We start from the raw sequence: 20,369 nt of genomic DNA, 5'->3' as shown, positions 1-20,369 counted from the left end.
ACTAGAGTCTTTTAATAAATAGATTTGGGGGGCGGAAAAAGAACCTGTAATGGAGGACAGTCACTGTCATTAAAAGCTCAGTAGACGAATTAAACAGCAGAATCGACACAATGGGTAAAGGAATCCGTGGAGAAATCACGTGAGATGAAGTAAAGCGGAGATGTGATGGAGGGGCTGAGAGGGCTCACTGCATCCAACACAGGCCAGAGGGAGATGGTGGGGGCAGGTGAGGGGGCGGGGTGGACACACGATCCAACTGGTCTAGCGGAGAATTTTCCAGATTTGAAGAAGAAGTGAGTTTTCAGGTTTATAAAGCACAATTAGTCTCGAGAAGGTTAAATAAAAACAAATCCACACAAAGACTTATCATAATGAAAGTAGGGAATGTCAAAGGCAAGAGGAAAAATCTTGAAAGTAACCAGAACAAAAAGGAAGATTGTTGCAAAAATGTGAACAGCAGTCACCAGAGTAACGGGTGGAAGACTGAGGAGAGGCCCTCACAGCACAGGGGGAACCGTCACCCGGGGACCCTGTGCCTGCCCCGGTGTCAGTCAGGGAGAGGGCGAAGCCAGCACATCTCAGGACCGACGGCTTCCCGTGCGCTGACCCCACCCAGGCAGCCAGGAGGACCGCACTTCAGGAGGAGATGGAGCCGGGGACAGTAGGATGCAGGAAGCATCGGAAAGCAGACATCTGCAAACTTGTCACGTATCTAAATCATCATCGGCTGTAAGAATAAGTAAAAACAGTCACTCACGTGGGGAGCTGACACGTGAGGAGGAGTATCGGGAATGCAAGGGAGACACAGGGAATGACTAACTTTAGTCATTCTCTAAAGAATGACTAGGGACCACTAATAGTTAACGTAACACTGATCTCTGAGTCAGTAGAGGCACAGAGGAGAGGAGAAAATGAGAATCAATCCGTCCACTAGAAGACCACGAGGAAGGGATGATGAAGCCAAGTTAGGGACTGTGGTCGGTCGTTTTACGACCAGGGTGATTTGCTTCCATAGGCTTGGGCAGGACGGGGCGGCCTCTGATGGAGCAGAATCAGAGAGGCCCATGCCCCTCCTGCAGCATCAGACGTCAGGGACCCATCTGTCCTCTGAGAGGCCAACCCAAAGCTGTCAGACCCTCTTAAAAGTGCTCTTCCTTTCTGTGGACTCAAAAGACAATAAAGCTGGCTCTCATTACTTTAATTACACACCAAGCATAATCATAAAGATTCTGGAAGGATAACTCTAGTGCTTGGGAGTGGTGAGTTTCCACCATGAAAAAAGTGCAAACTAGCAGGTGACTTCTGTTTTCCAGGCTGAGCACAGGACCATGACAGCCTTCATTCTGGCTGTGATCGTTAACAGCTATAACACGGGGCAGGTGAGTGTCATGTCGCGTCCCCACCCCTGCAGGGCCTCCCTGTGGGTTGCAGAGGCGCAGCCCCGAGCTCCAGCATTTGGGGGCCAGAGAAACTGTTCTGAATGTCTGATGAAACAGTGACCTCAGAAGAAGGGACATTGCAGGATCACACCAGCCCAAGGGGCTCCATGGGAGGAGTGGGGTCCGGACCCTTTGTTTGGCCAGGGTGAATTGATATTGGTGGGATTTAAAATGAGGAAAATTGAAGGACTTCCCCAGCGGTCCAGTGGTTAAAAATCTGTGCTTCCACTGCAGGGAGCATGGGTTCGATCCCTGGTCTGGGAACTAAGATCCCACATGCCGTGCAGCACGGCCAGAAAAAAAAAAAAAAAAAAATGAGGAAAATTGAGGACATCTTGCGATGTGATTAAGCAAGGTTTCCCTGAGAAACGCTGGGAGCTGGGGTCCAGCCCGGCACCCCTCCCGCCTCAGTGGTCAGGATGATGCCGTGTGTTGCTTGCCTGCCTTCTCTCAGGAAGCCTGCCTCCAGGGAAACCTGATCGCCATCTGCCTGGAGCAGCTCAACGACCCCCACCCCCTGCTGCGCCAGTGGGTGGCCATCTGCCTGGGCCGGATCTGGCAGAACTTTGACTCGGCCCGGTGGTGCGGGGTGAGGGACAGCGCTCACGAGAAGCTCTGCAGCCTCCTCTCCGACCCTATCCCTGAGGTGAGTCCACACCCACAGCCACTTCAGGCTAAGTGAGGTCAAGGTATGCCTGGAGACCACACAGCCAGAGAGGCCCGGCCCCGGCCCCAGATCCCTGCGTCCCCCTCTGTGGGTTCCCCGGTGCCTGGTTTGGTCTCTGATGCCTGCACAGCCTGTCACCTGGCCCCCAGGCGGGGCCGCCACTTACCTCTTGTTTCCCTGCTCCTGCTCGTCTACACAAGTGGAGCTGGGCCGAGAGGACCGTGGACGAGACCGGGCTGCGTCAGGTCGGCTCCAGGGGCCCCGGCTAGAGCCAAACAGCCGGCCGCGGGGTGACTGCCCCCTGTCCCACCTGCAGGTGCGCTGCGCAGCAGTCTTTGCCCTCGGCACATTTGTGGGCAACTCCGCAGAGAGGACGGACCACTCCACCACCATCGACCACAATGTGGCCATGATGCTGGCCCAGCTCATCAACGACGGCAGCCCCGTGGTCCGGAAGGTGCGTAGCCCCCGCCCCCAGGCAGCGCCGAGCGCCTCCAGGCCGGGCTCCCCCGGCGCCCAGGTTGAGCCATGACCCTGACCCAACCACAGCAGCGAGCACTCAGTGCCCCCCACACCAGTGTGCATCCTGCTGAGAGCAGGCTTTAAATGTTTGTTTAATTCTCTCCAAAATACGTTTCTTCACCAGATACTTGTGTGTTTGCTTCATTTAAAGGCATTTAACAGGCTGCGTCTCCTGGCAGCTTGTATAATAGGCTCCTTCATGCCTGGGAGCAACACATACACACATCATGGAGATTCAAAAGAGCAGTAGCCACCCACAGACAGACGGAAAGGTTTGTGTAGTGTATTCCCCTCTCTGCCCCCATGTTTGTCAGCGAATGAACGGAGCAGTTTTTTGCAGTTGAAACTTTTACTTGTCTGTTTCAATGTAGAAGTACCACAATTTCCATCCAAGATCTCACACCCCTGTCAAAAGTTGGCCCAGAACGTATCAACCTTCCCCCTCCCCCAGCCAAAAAGGGCCGTGGGGGGGAACCCCAATGTCTGCTGGCCGCATTTTGGGGTGTCCTTGGAGCCCTGCCCTGGGAGCAGAGACTGTTCTCGGACCAGGAGGGCAGCGTCGTTCTGTGTGTGACCTTGAGTCACCTCTCATCACCTAGAGGTGCCGGGCTGCTTCTCGGCATGTCTGAGATCCCTGTGCCAGGGAAGGGAGGTTGGGTTTGTCAGAGGTGGGTGTGGTTTTGAAGGGTATTTGTTTGGAGAGCAGACCCCACTGACTTGGTGGCAGGGACGTTGTCAGAGCAAGTTCACATCAGCCAGGAAGGACTCATTCCATCTTGAGTTCCCTCAGAGAGCCGTGAACCCAGTTGCTAACGTGCCAGGATATCTAGAGAAACGTTAACAATGTGGAATGATCCTGGAGGTGCCTTTTCACAGCCGTTACTTTTTTATTTTGGGTTCTCATCATTAGCATCTGTCTGAATCTGGCTTCCTTGAGTCAGTCTTCTTTTTCCCGAGTCAAATTGCCTGTATGTGGACGTCAGTGATCAAAGCAGCACGTCAGCAGTATCCTGAATTGTCTGTTAAGATTCCTTTTAAGGAAAGGAAAGCTGTTTTTCAGTTCTTTCCCCAAAAACTTAAAAAGAATGTTAATAAAAATAGAAAGAATGTCCATCTGAGTCTCCAGTATCAGGAGAATAGTCGCTAGGTCATCAGGAACACGGGGCCACCGCCCTCTCAAGCATGTCCCAGGTGCCCTGACGTTCCCAGCCCCAGTCCACTGGCTGTCCCTTCCCCAGACACTGGGATGCTCAGGTGTAGCCAGGTCATTCCTGTGGGCACTTGATGTTGGCCTTGCCTGGGGTCAGCCCGTCCACAGACAGCGGTGCTGAGAATGGGCCTGCCTTTGCTCGCCCAGCGCTCGGGCTCAGCTCGCAGCTGCCTCTGCACACCAGGCTCAGCGCGTGGAGCAGCAGGCATCCTGTCTTCGAGGGGTCCAGGGTCCAGGTGGAGAGGCAGGCACAGAACTAGGAATTGTGCTGAAGCCCTCGTAAATGAGCAGCACCCCAAAGGCCAGCCCAGGTCAGGGGCTCTGGCCCCATAGGGGGAGGAGGGGAGCTTGTGCCTGGGTTGTGAGGGATGAGTAAGGGACGGGGAGAGCAAGTGAGGCAGGAGCATGTGCAAAGGTCCAGGAGCACAAAAGACGATGGTGCGCCTGGGGCTGCCCATCCTGTGTGCGCTGGAACATGGAGCTGGCGGGAGGGCAGTGGGGGAGAGGCTGGGAGCGGGCAGGAGCGCACCTTCTGTAACCGTGTTCATCTCTCAACACATCTGAGCGCCTGCCATGTCCCAGGTCCTGTGTCAGGCCTTGGGACCATCACTGCCTCCAGGGCTTTTACCCTCTAATGGGGAGGTGGACAGCAGTGCAGGTCTGTTAAATAAATCAAGGGGGCTATGTTTGCCGTGGAAACATGGGCAACACGGAGGTTCAGGGAGACTGGGGCCCATGGGTTGGAGAGAGGACCAGGCTTTAATAGGGTGAGTGACACCAGCTCAGAGGCTGAGCCTTCATTCTCTTCACGGAATCCTAATGCTGTTGGCAGCTTGCTTTTCCCGTCTTTGTCCAGAGCACATGGTGACAGTTGTGGCACGTGGTGCTCTGAGGAACACAGGCCCAGCCTGCTGGCCCAGGAGACCCAGCGTTAGGGCACCTGAGGGTATGAAACAGGACTTGGCCCTGGGTACTGCACTCCACGAGCTGACCTTAGCTAAGGCTTAAGAAGTCCCAGCAGTAACCAACTGCTGGTGTCTCCAGCTCGTGGCAAAACGAGAAGAGTCAGGGTATTATGGCGGGGTTTCGTAAAGTCACATGTCTTCAATTTAAAAAAGATTGCCTCTGTTGACTCCTGAACGATGAAAGCATCCTTTCCTGGGGGAGGCGATAATGACAGAGAGGGAAGGTTTTTGCTTGTTGACCTGTTTAATGAGTTTACTTGATAAAATCAAGAGTCAGCAAATTCATGTCAACCTCCCAAATTATTTTGAACTTGAACTTGTCCAGGAAGTACACGATCCAGACTGTCCATCCAGTCAGCAAGCTGCCCACACCTCATCAAGAAGGGCCAGGCCAGGGGAGCAGGTCTGTGACCCCCCCGCCCTGTTGTCACCCCACCTTTCTCAAGGGCTGACCAGTCCAGCCCTGCGACCCTTGTCTGCAGCTTACTTGGTGCCACCCACCTTAGCAAGGAAAGCAGGACACATTTGAATCCTTTATCTCTAGTTTACATTTGTTTATTTAGTAACCGCAGACACAGAAGAGCAGTACCCGGCATCCTCCTCCCTTAACACACATCTGACTCCAGCCGAAACTGATGAACGGCGTCAGAGGGTGTTTCCCCATTGATGCCCAGGACGTCTCAGGTGGAGGCGACGGGGCAGGATGAGCTGCCAGGGCTGGAGCGCCTTCTCCTGCAGGCGAGCCCAGAGGGCGTCCAGGCGGAGCAGATGTGCTCCCTTCCCCGGAACGCTGCTCTGTCATCCTGGGAGCTGAGTTTGATGCTCCATGGCCATGGGCCAAAAACAAATGTTAGCCAGGAATTCATCATTGGAAACGTGGAGTGGGGATGGCCCTGGGGAAAGACCTGGGAAGGCGTGTGGTCCAGCCTTCCAGGCGACCACAGAGGAGCATTAGCCGACTCGCCTCAGGCCATGTGTGTGCCCAGGCGTGATATCCCTGAATCCTGACGGCAACTCACCTAAAAAATCAAACCGTTTGTTAAAGATTATAGTGTATCTGAAGGGAAGAGGCTTCATTCATTCAGCAGATACTTATTAAGTGCTGCCAGTGTGCCAGGCCCTAGGTCACCAGGCCTCCAGAACTTGTACTTGGAGATGGGGCGGGCTGGAGATGGGACAGACCAGGGTGTGATGTGGCAGGTGGTGACCTGCTCTGAAGGAAGGTCGGGAGTGAAGGTAGAGAGTCGGGAGCCCTGGGCGAGGCATCGGCCTTTCCAGGCCGAGGGGGCAGCAGGTGCCAAAGCCCGGAGCGGGAGGCCTGCTTGGTCCGAGTGTGAGCAGGCAGCTGGAGTGTGGAGGTGGCGGGACCACTCTGCCGGGAAAGGGAGTGAGGCTGCTGGCTGGAGGGGCTCGAGTCGCCGTGCTGATCTGCTTCCAAGGTCTGAGAATAACTCGAGCCTCGCGCCCGGCCTGCGCCCCAGCCAGACATGCCTGCGGACCTCCGAGGGCTGGAGCCCACGGCTGCCGCCCAGCAGGAGAAGCTTGACCCACGGCCGCTTGACGTGGGCCTTGCACTCAGCCTCCTGTCCTCATAGGTTTCCCTGGATCAAACGGTCTGAGACCTGGGAATCTGCTTCAGGTCCAGCTGAGCCCTTTCACCAGTTCAGAGTGAAGGGAAAACCTGTGCTTTTTGAAGACGGTTCAGGCTTCATCTTCGCTGGGAGGGGCCGGCGGGCAGTCCCTCGACAGCCTGTTACTCAGCGCCTGTTAGACTAGGGGACCCGCTGGGTGGGCATCCGGATCGCCAGAGAGAGAGATGGGTCAGGATGATTCAAGGGTCTAACTGAAGCCACCAGAGATTTCTGCTCCTGGCACAAGCCGAGGGTCCCCAGCAAGGGCTGAACAGAAAGGGGTGGGCAGCAGGTCCTGGGCAGGTCGAGTTGGGGTTTGGAGAGCGCTTGGTGGACACACATGGTCAGTGGTTGGAAGGGCCAGCCTGGAACTCAGAGATGGGACCTGAAAAGGTAGGTTTGGGAGTAAAACCCACACACGTGCCGGGGAGGCCAAGGAGTGCGTACAGCTGAGGTGGGAGAGACCCTCTCAGGAGAGAAGGGGGCGGCCGAAGAGAGGACCCGGGGGCCCCATCCAAGCCCAGCTTATCAGCACCTCGGCACAGCTCTCCTGGCCCTGGGGAGTCTGGGGGATTCACAGAACAAGAAGGGGCTCTCAGACCTTGGTCTTCTGCTAAGTATTTTTCTAAAAAGTAAAATAAAGTTGTGGAAACCGTTTGAATAGTGATAGGAAAAGTAGTGCAAACCGACATCCAGTTTTATTTCCCATGACTTTTAGGATCTCCAGGTACTCAGGTCATAGCACCAACTGCCCCAAAAGAGGTAAATTGTATTCTTCTCCTTGGACTGAGGCAACTGGCCTGAAGTCATGTAGAACTTTCCTGTTACCCTTTTGGGGGCTGGAAAGTAATTTATCTTTGAAAATTTCACATTTAGTAGAAGAGCATGCTACACTGTCCGGGGTATCCTGCCTTAATGCCCAGGGTTCAGGTAGCTCTCCATGGTGTTGACCATGGGAAGCTGTGAGGGCTCTTCCCCATCCCGCTCTGCGGCGTCCTCACCCTGCATCCCTACAAGGCCCCAAGTCCCGCCTCTCACACCTAGTGGTCAGCAGTCTCTCTGCCGGGTGTCCGGGGCATCCCTCGGAGGCCCTGATCTTGACCACATGGCTTGTTCAGAGGTTTCTGCTCACGCCGGGGGCTCAAGAGTGCTGCGTTGAGGGGGCAGCCCCTGTCTTGGCGCCGAGTGCTGTCTGTCCCACCGCCCCCCCAGTGGCTCAAGCACTCAGCGCCAGCATGTGCATCTCACTGCTATTCTGAGTTGTCTCCCAGCCCCAAGTCAGTGTCGCTGTCCTTTCTCCTCCCGGCAGGAACTGGTAGTGGCTCTGAGTCACCTTGTCGTTCAGTACGAAAGCAATTTCTGCACTGTGGCCCTGCAGTTCATGGAAGAGGAGAAGAACTACCCACTGCCCTCTCCAGCCACCACAGGTACAGCCACCAGGGGTGCGGCACTGAGGTGGAGCCCGTGGGGCTCGCTGGCCCAGGGGAGCCTGGTCAGGGCTGTCAGCAGGCCCCTCGTTCTGCTAGGTCCTGAGCCCACGTGTCAAGTCGGGGCCACTCAGATATCTGCAGTTCCCATCTTCCCAGAAGAATAGCAAGGGCAGGAAAGGGGGCCACGCTGACCCTCTGACTGTTTTCTTTCCTTTTTACCCTTTTTGGAAATCAAAGTCATGGAAATCTTGGAGGGTAGAAGGTGCTGCCGTAGGGGCTACAGGAAGGCACATTCTCTCTCTTCCCCTGATGAGTCCTCACGTCGGTGTCACATCAGGCAGCTACTCATCTCACATTTGTCCTTTTTACCGAATTTATATTTCATCATCTTGAGCTGCCCCCTCCCCCAGACAGCTGTGTCTTCAGGAAACAGGGCTTGTGATCAGCCATGAGACCATTGCCGCGTTTAGTACATCGGGGAAGGGAAACGGCTGGCGGGCCTGGGCGGGGTGGGATTGGGGAGTGGGAAGGCGGGGTGGCTGAGCCAGCAGACGGCCATCCTGGTGCCATCCTGGGCAGCGGCCGCAGGCAAGTCCCAGAGCACCTGGTATGGTTCTTGGAGAGCCATGTGGGCCTCTGTAGTTGAAGTCTCACAGAACGCCAAGCGTGGGTCATGGTCATCTGCTCCCATGCTCCCCTCACCCCAGTCAGGACCTTGTGAAGCTTTGTACCCCAACATACATGTGTCAGAGACCCTGCTGAGCAGGAGGGCCCTGTTGTAGCGTCACATCATCCAGGTAAAAGCCACTGTCACCTGCTGTCTGGCCGCCTCCCACCTGAGCCCACCATTAACTCTTCTCTCTCCTTCTCTCCTACCAGAGGGTGGGAGTCTGACCCCGGTGCGGGACAGCCCCTGCACCCCCAGACTGCGCTCCGTGAGCTCCTACGGAAACATCCGTGCCGTCACCACGGCTAGAAGCTTGAACAAATCTTTGCAAAACCTGAGTCTGACGGAAGAATGTAAGACCCCAGAGGCTGGGTGCTCGAGTGGGGTGGTGTGGGTCATCTTCTGGGACCTTTTATTAGACGTGCCCCTGCCCCCTCCTGCCATCTGCTAACCTGGACGTGAGCAGAAGTCGTGGGTCAGCACCCAGGGTGGCCAGTGAGGATCCTGCAGCACCGCTGGGCACAGCCGCTCCTGAGCCCCACAGCAGCCCCCTGCCCCGTGCCCAGCAGCCCGGCCCCAGGGGAGACGGCGGGGGGGTGTACTAACTGACGCTCTGCCTGTGGCGGTGCCCCGCCAGCCGGTGGCTCGGTGGCCTTCTCCCCCGGGAACCTGAGCACCAGCAGCAGCGCCAGCAGCACCCTGGGCAGCCCCGAGAACGAGGAGTACATCCTGTCCTTCGAGACCATAGACAAGATGCGCCGAGTCAGCTCCTACTCCTCCCTCAACTCCCTCATCGGTGAGTCCCCCCCTCCACTTCTCCACCTGTCCCCTCAGCACCCATGGGTTCCCGCCCAAGTGGACGGTGCTGGGACACGCTCAGTGGGAGAGTAAAGTGAACGGGGTAGGAGGGGGTGTGGAGCGTCTTGCTGTGGCAGCAGGAACCCCCCGCCCTTGGTTGCTGGTCTGATCCAGGCCATCTGGGCGAGCCGGCCTTGTCGCTTGGGAAGGCTGCACCACTCCCAGTGCTGCAGAGCAGGGTGGTTCTGCCCCCAGGAGACATTTGGGGTGTCACGGCCAGGGCACGGGGGGCTCCCAGCATCCAGTAAGCAGAGTGGCCTCCAACGGTGCCCAGGGTCCCCCAGAGAATGCGTGTGCGAGGTCGAAGGTCAGAGCCCTGCTCCAGGGGCACAGACGGCCCTTCCCTTCTCAAGTTCCCTGGCCGGAACTCCCCCTCACCCCCACCCAGGGCCCCTTCTGTGCTTTCACCTTCAGCCAGTCCAGCAGTTTCACACTTGGCTGCCTGGAAATTGAAATTTGAGTGAAGGGTCAGCGTCGTCTCGTGTTCTGCCTTGAGTGGTGAGCCCCTGGTTCTGCTGCTGGGCTCGCTGAGTGGTGGGAATTCACCGCATGTCCTCGCTGCATAACCAACCATATCGACCCTTGTGTCACCGGTAACACACATAGGACTCAACCAGACAGCCCCTCTGCGCTTGTTCTCGGCACCCCGGTGCTTTACCAGGCTTCATCTGAAGCTTTACTTAATACTAAGAAATGCTGTAGACGCACAAAAACTTAGACTAATGTGACACACCTCCACCTGTGTGTTTTGTTCCCAACTTAAGGAATTACAGATAGAGTTAAAGCGCCCAGAGCCCCTCCTGGTTCCCTGCTCAGGATCCCCACACACTTACTCTCTGGCTGTCGATCCCCATGGACTCGCGCCCTTTCCCAGGGTTTAAATGTCATGTAAATGGCGCCACACATCCTGTGTCCTCACTCCGCCCTGAGGGCTGTGTGTCCACACTGGTCACCTGAGTCTTGTTCGCACCCTTTCATGATCTGCTACAATTCACTTGTCCATTCTCCTGTTAATGGACAGTAACCTTGCTCTGATTTTTCCTTCTTTTCTCATTTTTTAAAAAGCAAACTCAGGATTTGGCCCCAGCTCCACCTCCTGCCCTCCCCCTTGCACCTGGCGGTGCTGGGCTCCTGGGTTCCTTGGCTCCTCCCCTTGGCTTCAGGGCTCCGCCTCCAGACACCTCACAGGCTGCTCCTCAGTCCAATCACAGTCCTGCTCCAGAGTCACCTTACAAGAAGTCTTCCAGGCTCCTCCCACCCCAATCCAGAATAGCCTTCTGCAGTCGCTCTGAGTCTCTCTCCCTCTCTGTTTGCTTTCGTCCTGAGAACTTTTCCCCAGCAGACTTATGATGTAGGACCTCATTTATTCGGCTCAGTTCTATCTCTGCTCAGGGGGTCGGAGCCACGAGTGCAGGAACTTTGTCCTATCTCCTGCCACAGCCCCCCACACCCTGTGCCTGGTACACAGCAGGCACCCCCATAATGTGCATAGGCGTGGGCCGCAACAGACACCCTGCAGCCTGACACACGTGGGGTCTGACAGCTCCACGTGGAGGGAGACTGACCACAAAGGGCTCTGTTCCGAGGAGGACAAGTTCCCGTGGCCCTGCTGTCTCCTGGTCTGGTCAGGCTACCCCGTCTGATGTGAGCAAACCGACCCCTCATGGTGTTAATTTGTATGTCTCTCGATTATGATGAGGTTGAGCTCACGTGTTCACTGGACTCCTGTGTTCCCACTTCTGCAATCATTTGCAGTATTAGTTACCCTCCTATTTGGTTGGTACTATTTTTCATTAACATTCAGTTCTTGGTTGTTTGCTTGTTTCCATGATAATCCCTCTACCTTAGAGCTCACACTCTCTTGGCATCACATGACAGTGTTAGATATTTCTGACTTGCTGTTGTTGTGATCTGAAGGGGGAGGGCAGTCCAAATGTGCTTGCCAGCGGTACCTGTGAGCCTCAAGACTGGTCCTCTGCTGGCCCTAGAAAGGACTCAGGACTCATTCCACAAGACGAGTCTGTCTCGGGCCCATAAAGGTCTGAATGGACTGTAGGGTCCAGAGCTGGTCGCCACGCCCCACCCCCAGCAGTACAACCCAGAAAGGGGGATCTTTTTGTCCTTGGCCCTGGGTTGGGGATGTAAGGGGTGAAGAATCGCTGTTTCTTTTGACGCCACATGAGATTGGAGGGCACAGCCCGCGCCTCCCACCCCTGCCGCCTTCCATGTCCTCCAGGGACTTGAGAGCCACGTCACTGATTCCTTCCTTCACACAAAACCTGACTCCTGAACATTTTTTTACTGGAGAAAACTGAATTTTATCTGTATATGGTTCATATCTTTGAAAACTTCAGTGGGAAAGTTTCACAATGAGCTGGAGCTGGAAGGAACATTAAGGAGACAAAGTAGCTGTGCACCCGAGTGCACGCGTCCACCTGGAAACCGTGGTGCTTACATAAGTGTTTAAAATTCATAACCTACACCGAATCCCATTACTTGCGGCATTCGCCTGTTTAAAGTCAATTTTTTCTTTCATTTCAACCAAAGAACAGCAATCTCTTTAGCGTCTTTGACTGAATATTGCAAAAGAGGTTTTCAAAACCATGGCAACCTAGGACATCCATTCATTCCCATCTTCTCCCAGAAAACTAGCCCCTCCCAGGCTTCCCCTCCCTCCCCACTGTCTCCAAAGCACTCGAGGTCTCGCCTGCTGAGCGAGGTGCTGTCCCCCCATGGGAGCAAAGCCCTGATCACGCGTTTTTCCACGTGCCTAAGCATATCTGCCCAATGTCTGTGAATCTGCACTGGGACCCAGCTCTGTCATCACCTTCTGGAATCTTCTTTGATGTCTCCCTCCGCATGTTTCTCACCCACTCAGCCATTTGGCCTGACCTCCATGTGTGTCCCCAGTCAGTCCTTACCATTTCCGGGCCCTCCACCCCAGGACTCGGCCTCGGCTCTCACACCCCACCACCCGTCCAGAGCAGATCCCCCCCAACATCAGCTCTGCACGGACCACTGTCTGGCTGACGCCTTCGCAGAAACTCGTTTCCTGTAAAGTCCAAGCTGTGGCCGACACTCAAGACCTTCCTTCTGAGAGCAGCCTGGCCTTCACCATAGCTCCGCCCACTGTGCCCACCACCCCAGGCTGGCCACTGGCCCCCGAATGAGGCCTGGACACCTCTGCCTTTATCCCACATTCCCGCACCCGCCTCTCCACACAGCAGTGCTCGCCCATTCCTCTCCACGCTGGCGTTCTGCGGCGTCTCAGGAGGCCCTCCCTGACCCATCAGACGCCTTCGTGTTGCACACTAAACCTGCGGCATCACATCGGGCCGTGAAGTTGCCATCTTGATCAACAGGTTTGGTAAAGCTGCTATTTCTTGCTCTTGTGTGTGGCAGGCAGCCTCTCCTCCCTCCATCACCTGCCCTTCTCTCCCTCACCTGTCCACCCGTCACCATCCTGCCCCTCCCTCCCTCCCTCCCTCCCTCTCTGAGCCTCACCCCATTCCTGATGTCCAGAGGTGGGAGTGCAAAGAGTGGGGAAGGGGGGGCCCTGGTGCTTTTGTTTTACCTTGTCCCCCAGGTGAGACACAGGGGAGCCCCTTGAAAGGGTTGTGCCGACACACCGCCCAGTCCAGCCAGGGCTCTGTCCAGTAGGCGAGGGAGGAGGTGAGCAGGACCCTCCCAGAGGGGCTCAGAGTCGGGGTCACCAAGAGGGGAAATGTAGAAGCCCCAGGCCCTGGGAGCTGATTCCCAGGGAGGTGCCCGGGCCCGCATCATGCGATAGAGCGTCAGGGTTGGTGACCCCTGAGACCCAGGCAACAGGTCACAAGTGACAGCTCCTGCCTCCAGGGGGCTCCACCTTCCTTCTCCAAGCTGCCTTGCCAGCCCCCGGGGACTCGGGCCCAGAGTTGGCCACAAAGCTCTGAGCAAATTTTCCTGAGTCCAATGCTATTTAGAAAGTTGTGGGCATTGCTCTGAAAAATAAATCCTAAAACCATTAGTTATGATCTTTTATTACTTGTAGTCTAGACATGAAAATAGGCTCTCAGCGCTTATGGGGAGTTTGGCAAGTGCCAGACACGGCGCCCTTTCCGAGCTGGCTCAGCCCAGCGGTACCCCGCATCCCCACAGGGGCTGCACCCGCGTTCTCTTCATTCCAGAGGCCCGAGCTCTGTGCTGCACAGATTCAGAACGTTCCGATTTGGAGACAGGAGATGTAAAACCAGGACAGTTCACAGAACAGAGAAGCTGGGAGGTGGTGGCCAGCCCCAGGAGAGCAGTGACATGGGGACAGCAATTCCAGGTCCCTGTTCTGTGTTTTTACAAGTAAATTGTATACCATTCACTGTGGTCAAGGACACTACAAAAATTAGATTTTTTAAAATTCCCTGTTGAATCACAAGCAGAGTGATATCAAAGTCGAAATCTTCTGCAAGAGAGTCAACAATAGTAATAAAAACTGAGATTTTGTAAAGTGAACAGTACCCCTTCCTCATTGCACAGTGCCACACTGCACCCCTTCCTCACGTTTATACCAAAGGCGCCTTGATTAAGGCTCTTGTGGGCTCAGGTGTCTGCCCTGGACCATCACCCTGGTAAGGAGGCTCCTAGGCCCCCACTGTTCCCCCGACTTCCCCACTCCCCCTGTTACCATGGGTCCATCGTCTGTAGTCAAGCAGATTTACTGTGCCCTTCACATCCCTCTGTCACACGGGTCGGCTGCTGCCCTGATCACTCTGAGCTCAGAAACAACGGAGGGGAGAGAATTTTGCCCAGTGGCTGTGGTGAGTGTGTGGGGTCTTTGTAGGAACGTCCCATCCGTGGGGCCAGTTCTCCTGTCTGAGTGAGCCACGTCCATGAACGTGCTTCACCTCGTTCCCCCTTGCGTCATGAATCAGGACCATCTGCAGAGTGAGTGTGGAGCGGCTTCTCCCACCTCCTCCTCTAGGGAGACAAGAAACAGCAGTGACCTGGTGGCCCTTCACCGCAGCAGGTTCCTATGGCAGCCGATCTGCTAGGACAGGAAAGCAGCTTCTAGGAAATTTCCCCGAAGAGATTCCAACTGCCTTGACGAACAGCCCTGAGAATTTGTAAATCTGGGCAGCTGTCATGAGCCGTGGCATTTGAGAGTCAAGAGGTTTTTGTTGTGTTTCTACACTGAGTAGGGCAGAGGACAGCAGGGAGGACAGGTGTGTGTTTCCATGTGGACTGTTCCCCAGCTCATGGTCCCCTCTGAGCGAGAGTGCGTCTGCCTGACGTTATTCACCAAACGAAGGTCCAAATTTATACTAAACCCAAGTTCCTGGATGTGCCCTCCTGATTCCTGTGGGCCACGAGCTTTCGAGAGTGACTTTCCTCGCACACAGTAGGTGCTCAAACTGGTGCTGATGCACGCATGCCGAGTGAGTACCTGATGGGGCGTTGCTCTGACCGTAGAACACTCTTCGCCCTCGGTGGCGGGAGATGCTTTCCAGGCCCCGCCTCTCGGAGGTTGGCCTGCGCAGGCAGCTGTGTTCCTGCAGAATTATTTAGAGGCTGCGGCAGCTTTCGGCACCTCTTCCCAGAACCAGGGTGGAAGGATAAGGCGACGGGAGTTTTTGTGAACGCTCACTGGGAGGTATTTTGTGTGTGGTGGTCCCCTGGGGAGTGCAGCCACGCCACATGGGAGTGAGGGGTTGGCCTCCTCCAGCTCCATCACCCTGTAAACAGGCGGGCATGCAGCGGGTAGGCCCTGCAAACGTAGGCACCACAGTCCCTGTGGAAAGGGGGCTGGGACCCTGTCGCCTCCTGTTACGAATGAGAGGGTGTTGGGTGCGGTGAGCTAGGACTTGTCCGTAAGCATCGACGCAGGACACACACGAGAAGCTGACCTTTACTCTAAACCTTCGTCCAGTCCCTCTTCTGTGATTTGAATGTTGTATAAAACCCTTTGAACAATGATGTCCATCAGGAAACACTGTCCTCCAGTGGCCCTTCTTGTGTTTGAATTCTTCATAACTAGAGGGACTTTGTTAACTAGGGGCTGGCCGGTCAGATGACATGCGATCACAGCTTGTTCGAAATCCTCTTTTACTCCCTGTCTGTCGTTGAACAAGCACTTGCTCTTCAACAAACCAATTGTCCAGCTTCCTCCAAATAAAAAGGATGCAGTGGTATATGGCGACCTCCTCATTCGGCCGCGTGCATTCAGACTCTTCATCCTTTGGACACTGGGCCTTGCTGTCCTCCTCTGTAAAGCCTGGGGTGATGCCTGCAGCCAGGACAGTGAGGTTAAATAGGACTGAGCCGCCTTCCCTGGGGGTGGCCTCCCATCCCTCATAAATGTTCCTTCCCTTTCCTTCGGATCCACGATTTACCCAGTCTGTGTTTATGTCCCGTCTCATCTGCCTTGGCACCCAGGCACTCGGCAGGCCCTAGTGTGGAGAGCACACTCGGGAGGTGCTGGATGCCTGGGGAGGTCCCGGGGAGCGTGGGCAGAAGACTCAGTGAGTCACCGAGACCAGAGCAGGCCGTGAATGCAGAGGGAGGTGTGGACGGGGACTCAGCCAACATTCTCCACTCGCGTGGGCCATGACAGCTCCTAGAAATCTAGGCGTTAAATCCAGTGCTGGATAGTACTCTCCAGTCAGCCAAGACCTGAAAGGAAGTCCTGCCCTTTTCTAACTTTTCCTTCTAGAAAGATCCAGCCGCAGGAGGTGAAATTGTGTGATCAAGCCTGTTCACCACCTGGGATTTCTGAATCTCTGGGCCCCTTATCAGATAACAAAACTGGAGCTTCCTGTAACCCCAGCTCTTTTAAGTGTCCACCCCTGATGCATGGTTAGGTCTTCAGAAGAGGGAGCTACCCCAGAAGCCACCCCAGCATTCAGTGGCAGCTCCTTGTTATTAAAACAGCTCCCATTTCTCTTTCCCAGGAGTTTCATTCAATAGTGTTTACACTCAAATTTGGAGAGTCTTGCTACATCTGGCTGCGGATCCCTATCCAGATGTTTCCGATTTGGCTATGAAAGTGCTCAACAGCATCGCCTACAAGGTACGTGCGAAGGGCGTTCTCTGTGAAGCTCTCAGGACCCTGGTTTTCAGTTATGAATATTCAAGCAGAGAACTCCATGCATGTTCAGGTCTACCCATGGTTTAGGTTTAGAAACTTTGAACGAGCGTTTTGAATCCAGAGATTCACAATATAGGCTAAATTCCATGTGCATGTAGCTTCCGTTGGGGCATGTGTCACTGCTTCTGCGCACCCACATCAGGGCAGCAGGAAATTAGGTCAGGACATCTGTGTGACCTGTAGTGATGTCCTCTCTTTCATTCCCGGCACCAGTAACGTACGACTTCTCTTATTCATGACTATTTCTGGCTAAAGGTACCTCCTTAAAGAACCAGCTTTTGGTTTCAGTAGTACAATTGACTTTTGAACAACACAGGGGTTAGGGACACCAACCCTGACCCCCCGCAGTCAAAAATCAGCCTTTCCCATCCATGTCTCCACATCCCTGAATTCTGTAGTACTGCAGTGTGTGTTTATTGAAAAACATGTGTATGAGTGGACCCGTGCAGTTCAAACCCACGTTGTCTAAGAGTCAGCTGTGTTTCTCTGTTGTTTTTCATTCTGTGTTTTATTGATACCTGCTTTTATATTTATTGCTTCATTTCTTCTGCTTACTCTCAGTTTAATTTGCTCTTCTGATTCTAGTTTCTTAAGATGGAAGCTTAGGTCATTGATTTTAGTCCTTCTTTAGGGACTGTAAACTCTCCCAGTTCCTTTTGTGAGTTCTGGGAATTATTTGGCCTTTCAGTGGTTCTTTCCCCACCCTCATGGGTTTTCACGCCACCCCCAAGCAGAAAGTACTCACAGATTTGAGGGGCCTCCCCTGCAGACCCTGGAAGCCCTCTCCTCTCTGCCCTGCAGATTCTAGCCGCCTCGGCTTCCATGTCACTCCGACTGGTCCCCTCTGCTAGCTGCACTGCTGGGCTCTGTCTGGATACCCTTCCCCCACCACAGCCGGGTCTGCAGGAAACAGACTGCAGGCCAGGAGCTGGGCGATGATTTCCCTTCTCTCAGCAGTACCTGGTGCCCAATGTCCGAAAACAGCTGTTTCTTTTTTTTTTTTTTTTTTCTGTTTTCCAGCTGTTTATGGAAGTTGGACAGTTTACATGCAGTTAATCTTTCATGAATGGAACAATAATGAATGCCACAAAGAAGTCATTCGTTATAGCATTTTTAAAGATTTTTGTAACTTTTTGATTAAATTTTAGGCTTGCAGACAAGTTACAGGAAGAGTACAGGGAAATATTGTCACGTGTCACAGTTTACCTGGCGTGTCTCTATCCTCATCTGACCCTAATCACTAACGAGGGGTCGTCCTCAGGCTGCCACTTGCCTGAAGGCACGTGGCTTACTCGTAGCTTCACTCCTGGTCTGTTATTTTTTCCAAACTGGTTATCAAGCCCTCCTATTTGCTTCTGCCTCACTGGGTTGGCCTCCCACATAGCCCAACCTCCTGCAGCACCTGGCCTCCTGTTGGCACCATATTTGTGTGGTGTTCGATTCCCTCACCGACATTATTCTTCACTGGTGAAGTTCTGTCTTTTCCTGGCTGATTGAATCATCTCATTGTCTGTGGCTGCTACTTCAGCTCCTGGTAGCATCACAAGTAGTAATAACACAGCCTCATTGTGTACCCAGTCTTAAACTGCTGTAGCAGTCAACTTCCTCTTCCTCCTTAAAGAAGCAATAAGGATAATTCAGGAGCACATTCTGGGTTTAACCCCAGCCTGTGGTCACACGTGTGACTCTCTCTGAAAGCAGAGACTCCTAGGTCCACAGTGTTCACTGCACTTCCTGCCTGTGAGCACTGCCAGCCTCATGCTAAAGTGCTAGGCATTACTGTTGGCCGTCTTGGGACTATCGAGTAGTTTATTCCACTCTGACCTCCCCTTGCCCCCAGTGAGCCCCTCGCCCACTTTCTTCATCATCCTACTGCGTGACCCGCCACAAAGGCACCTGAATGCTGTTCCATCCTCAGGGAGTGGGGAGTCTTCTCAATGTCTATAGAAAAGAGGCCAGTGAATTAGGTTAATTTTTTCATTCTGTAATACAAAACTAAGAAATAGTCTAATCATCTGCTTTTTCAACTAAGAATAGGATTGATTCAAAAATTAAACTTTTCTAAAATATATGTTTGTTACAACATATTAGGGCCTGTGACCAAGGGAGGGAGGAAGTACAGTCTTGGGGAAAGAAACAGAGGAAAAGGAAGGTGGTCCTGGAGAAAGGCACAGTGGACTCGAGTGGGTGTCATCCTCCTCGGCTGTGAAAATGGAGCCTCCCTGCTGTGCCCGGTCCTGGCCTCACTGATGCCAGTTCCCGTCCTGCAAGGCCGAGGATTCAGGGCACCCAGGCCCCCAGGAGTGCAGCTCTCCCAAGTGCCAGCTAATTCATCACAGTCACCACCGTTGCTTTAAGTGAATTCTACCTGGGGCTTAGAGTCCAAAAGGGAAGTTTATATTATTTATCTAGGAAGTGTGGTTTACAGAAAAATTACTTTTTAGATAAATAGAGTCACATGCTTTCATAGGTGTCCATTCTCAGTGCTCCAGCAACCAAGGGCTCTGCCTCATGCTTAGCCCAGAATTAACTGTAGACGATCCTTTGGGGAATCACCGCCTCCCACATGAATCCAGATCTTTGGTATGCAGTTAACAGGGACCTTTGTGAAATACTCCATCCCCCAAGAGGGAGCAGCCAAAAGCCTCCGTTGGTGTCCTAAACCCTGACTGACTGTGTCGAGATCCAGCTGGGAAACTCGCTGTCCTCATCACCTCTGTAGGGTGTTTTCTCTGCACTGGATCAGACTTTCCCACATCCCTGTGAGGCGACGTGTTCTAGTGGAAGATCTGCAGAGTAAGAAAGCGCTGGGAGCGGGAGACAGAGGTGGTGTCTTATTGTGGCCCCAGGCTCCAGTTACAGAGACCACCCCCATTAACAGCACAGGGGCAGGGAGCACAGGTGGGGCTGTGTGTGAGTGTCCCTGCAGATCGTTTCTGTGTTTGCATTGGGCTAAGAGGATACATCTGACCTAGACTCCGACTAACAAGGTGTTTGCCACTCTCTAAAACGTTGGCTTGTAGCCCTAATCATGACCTCCCACTGCTGCCCTTCCTCTTCTGGACTCAACACTTGTTGGGAAGGGAACTTACCGCGGGCCTTCAGCAAAGCGCGTCTGCTGGTCCAGGGACTCCAGTGCAGCATCATGGAGGGAGAATGACAGGGTGTTGACGCCGTGAGAACAATGGGCAAGTGTGCTCGCAGTGGATGGGGCTCACGGTGGGGCCCTGGGGTCTCTCAGACCCACGCTCCATCCTCCTCCATATACAGCCCAAGCCTGACATCCAGCAAGCACGCCGGTGTTTCTCTGTTACCCTTTCCTGGCGGTGTGCTCTCTGTGTGAAACGGCGACTGGAACCAGCACAGAAAGGGGCCTTCCTGGAGGGCGTCTCCCGCAACCTGCTCGCCACCTGCTCCCGGAGCAGCCTCCATCCACACCAACCCCACAGACAGGCGGGTCTGCGTGGCCACCCCCCACTCATGTTGCACAAATAGGAAACGTTAGGCGAAGAAGCGTCATCTAAGCCTGAAACCCTAGGATCGATCACCAGTCATGGGGCCTCCCCAACCAGTGGCGTGCCCACCTCTCAGGATTTCCAGAACGGATGCAAAACTAGAGCTGTGTGCAGCAGCCGTCAGTGTGAACGGCATTAAAAAATCACGGCTGTCTTCTTTGCCCTGAGGCTGAGACAGAACAAGCCAGGGCTGTGCCACCTCCACCCCCCGGGAAGAGCAGGGAAGCAGAGTTAGAGGCCCACACGCTTCTTCCCTTTGGAGCCTCCTTGGAGGGGAGCAGTCGGGGTGGGGGTCTCGGGGGAGATCAGCACCGTGGGCTCCAGCTCAGGCAGCGGCAGAGCCTCTGT

The 20,369-nt window shown here is 54.3% G+C and overlaps 1 protein-coding gene across 5 annotated transcripts in view; it reads left to right on the top strand.

Moving 5' to 3' along the window:
* Positions 1–20,369, top strand: part of RPTOR (regulatory associated protein of MTOR complex 1) — a 347,491-nt gene that overhangs the window by 295,159 nt on the left and 31,963 nt on the right. For all 5 annotated transcript variants that reach the window (XM_057536142.1, XM_007185837.3, XM_007185836.3 and 2 more), the window contains 7 exons: positions 1,314–1,379; positions 1,894–2,085; positions 2,423–2,563; positions 7,744–7,861; positions 8,744–8,884; positions 9,169–9,327; positions 16,310–16,428. In XM_057536142.1, coding sequence (XP_057392125.1) covers positions 1,314–1,379; positions 1,894–2,085; positions 2,423–2,563; positions 7,744–7,861; positions 8,744–8,884; positions 9,169–9,327; positions 16,310–16,428 — 936 coding nt within the window. The remainder of the gene's footprint in view (positions 1–1,313; positions 1,380–1,893; positions 2,086–2,422; positions 2,564–7,743; positions 7,862–8,743; positions 8,885–9,168; positions 9,328–16,309; positions 16,429–20,369) is intronic.

The sequence above is a fragment of the Balaenoptera acutorostrata genome, chromosome 20 (assembly GCF_949987535.1).
Source record: "Balaenoptera acutorostrata chromosome 20, mBalAcu1.1, whole genome shotgun sequence".
NCBI lineage: Eukaryota > Metazoa > Chordata > Mammalia > Artiodactyla > Balaenopteridae > Balaenoptera > Balaenoptera acutorostrata.
This window is presented reverse-complemented; position numbering and strand designations above follow the sequence as displayed.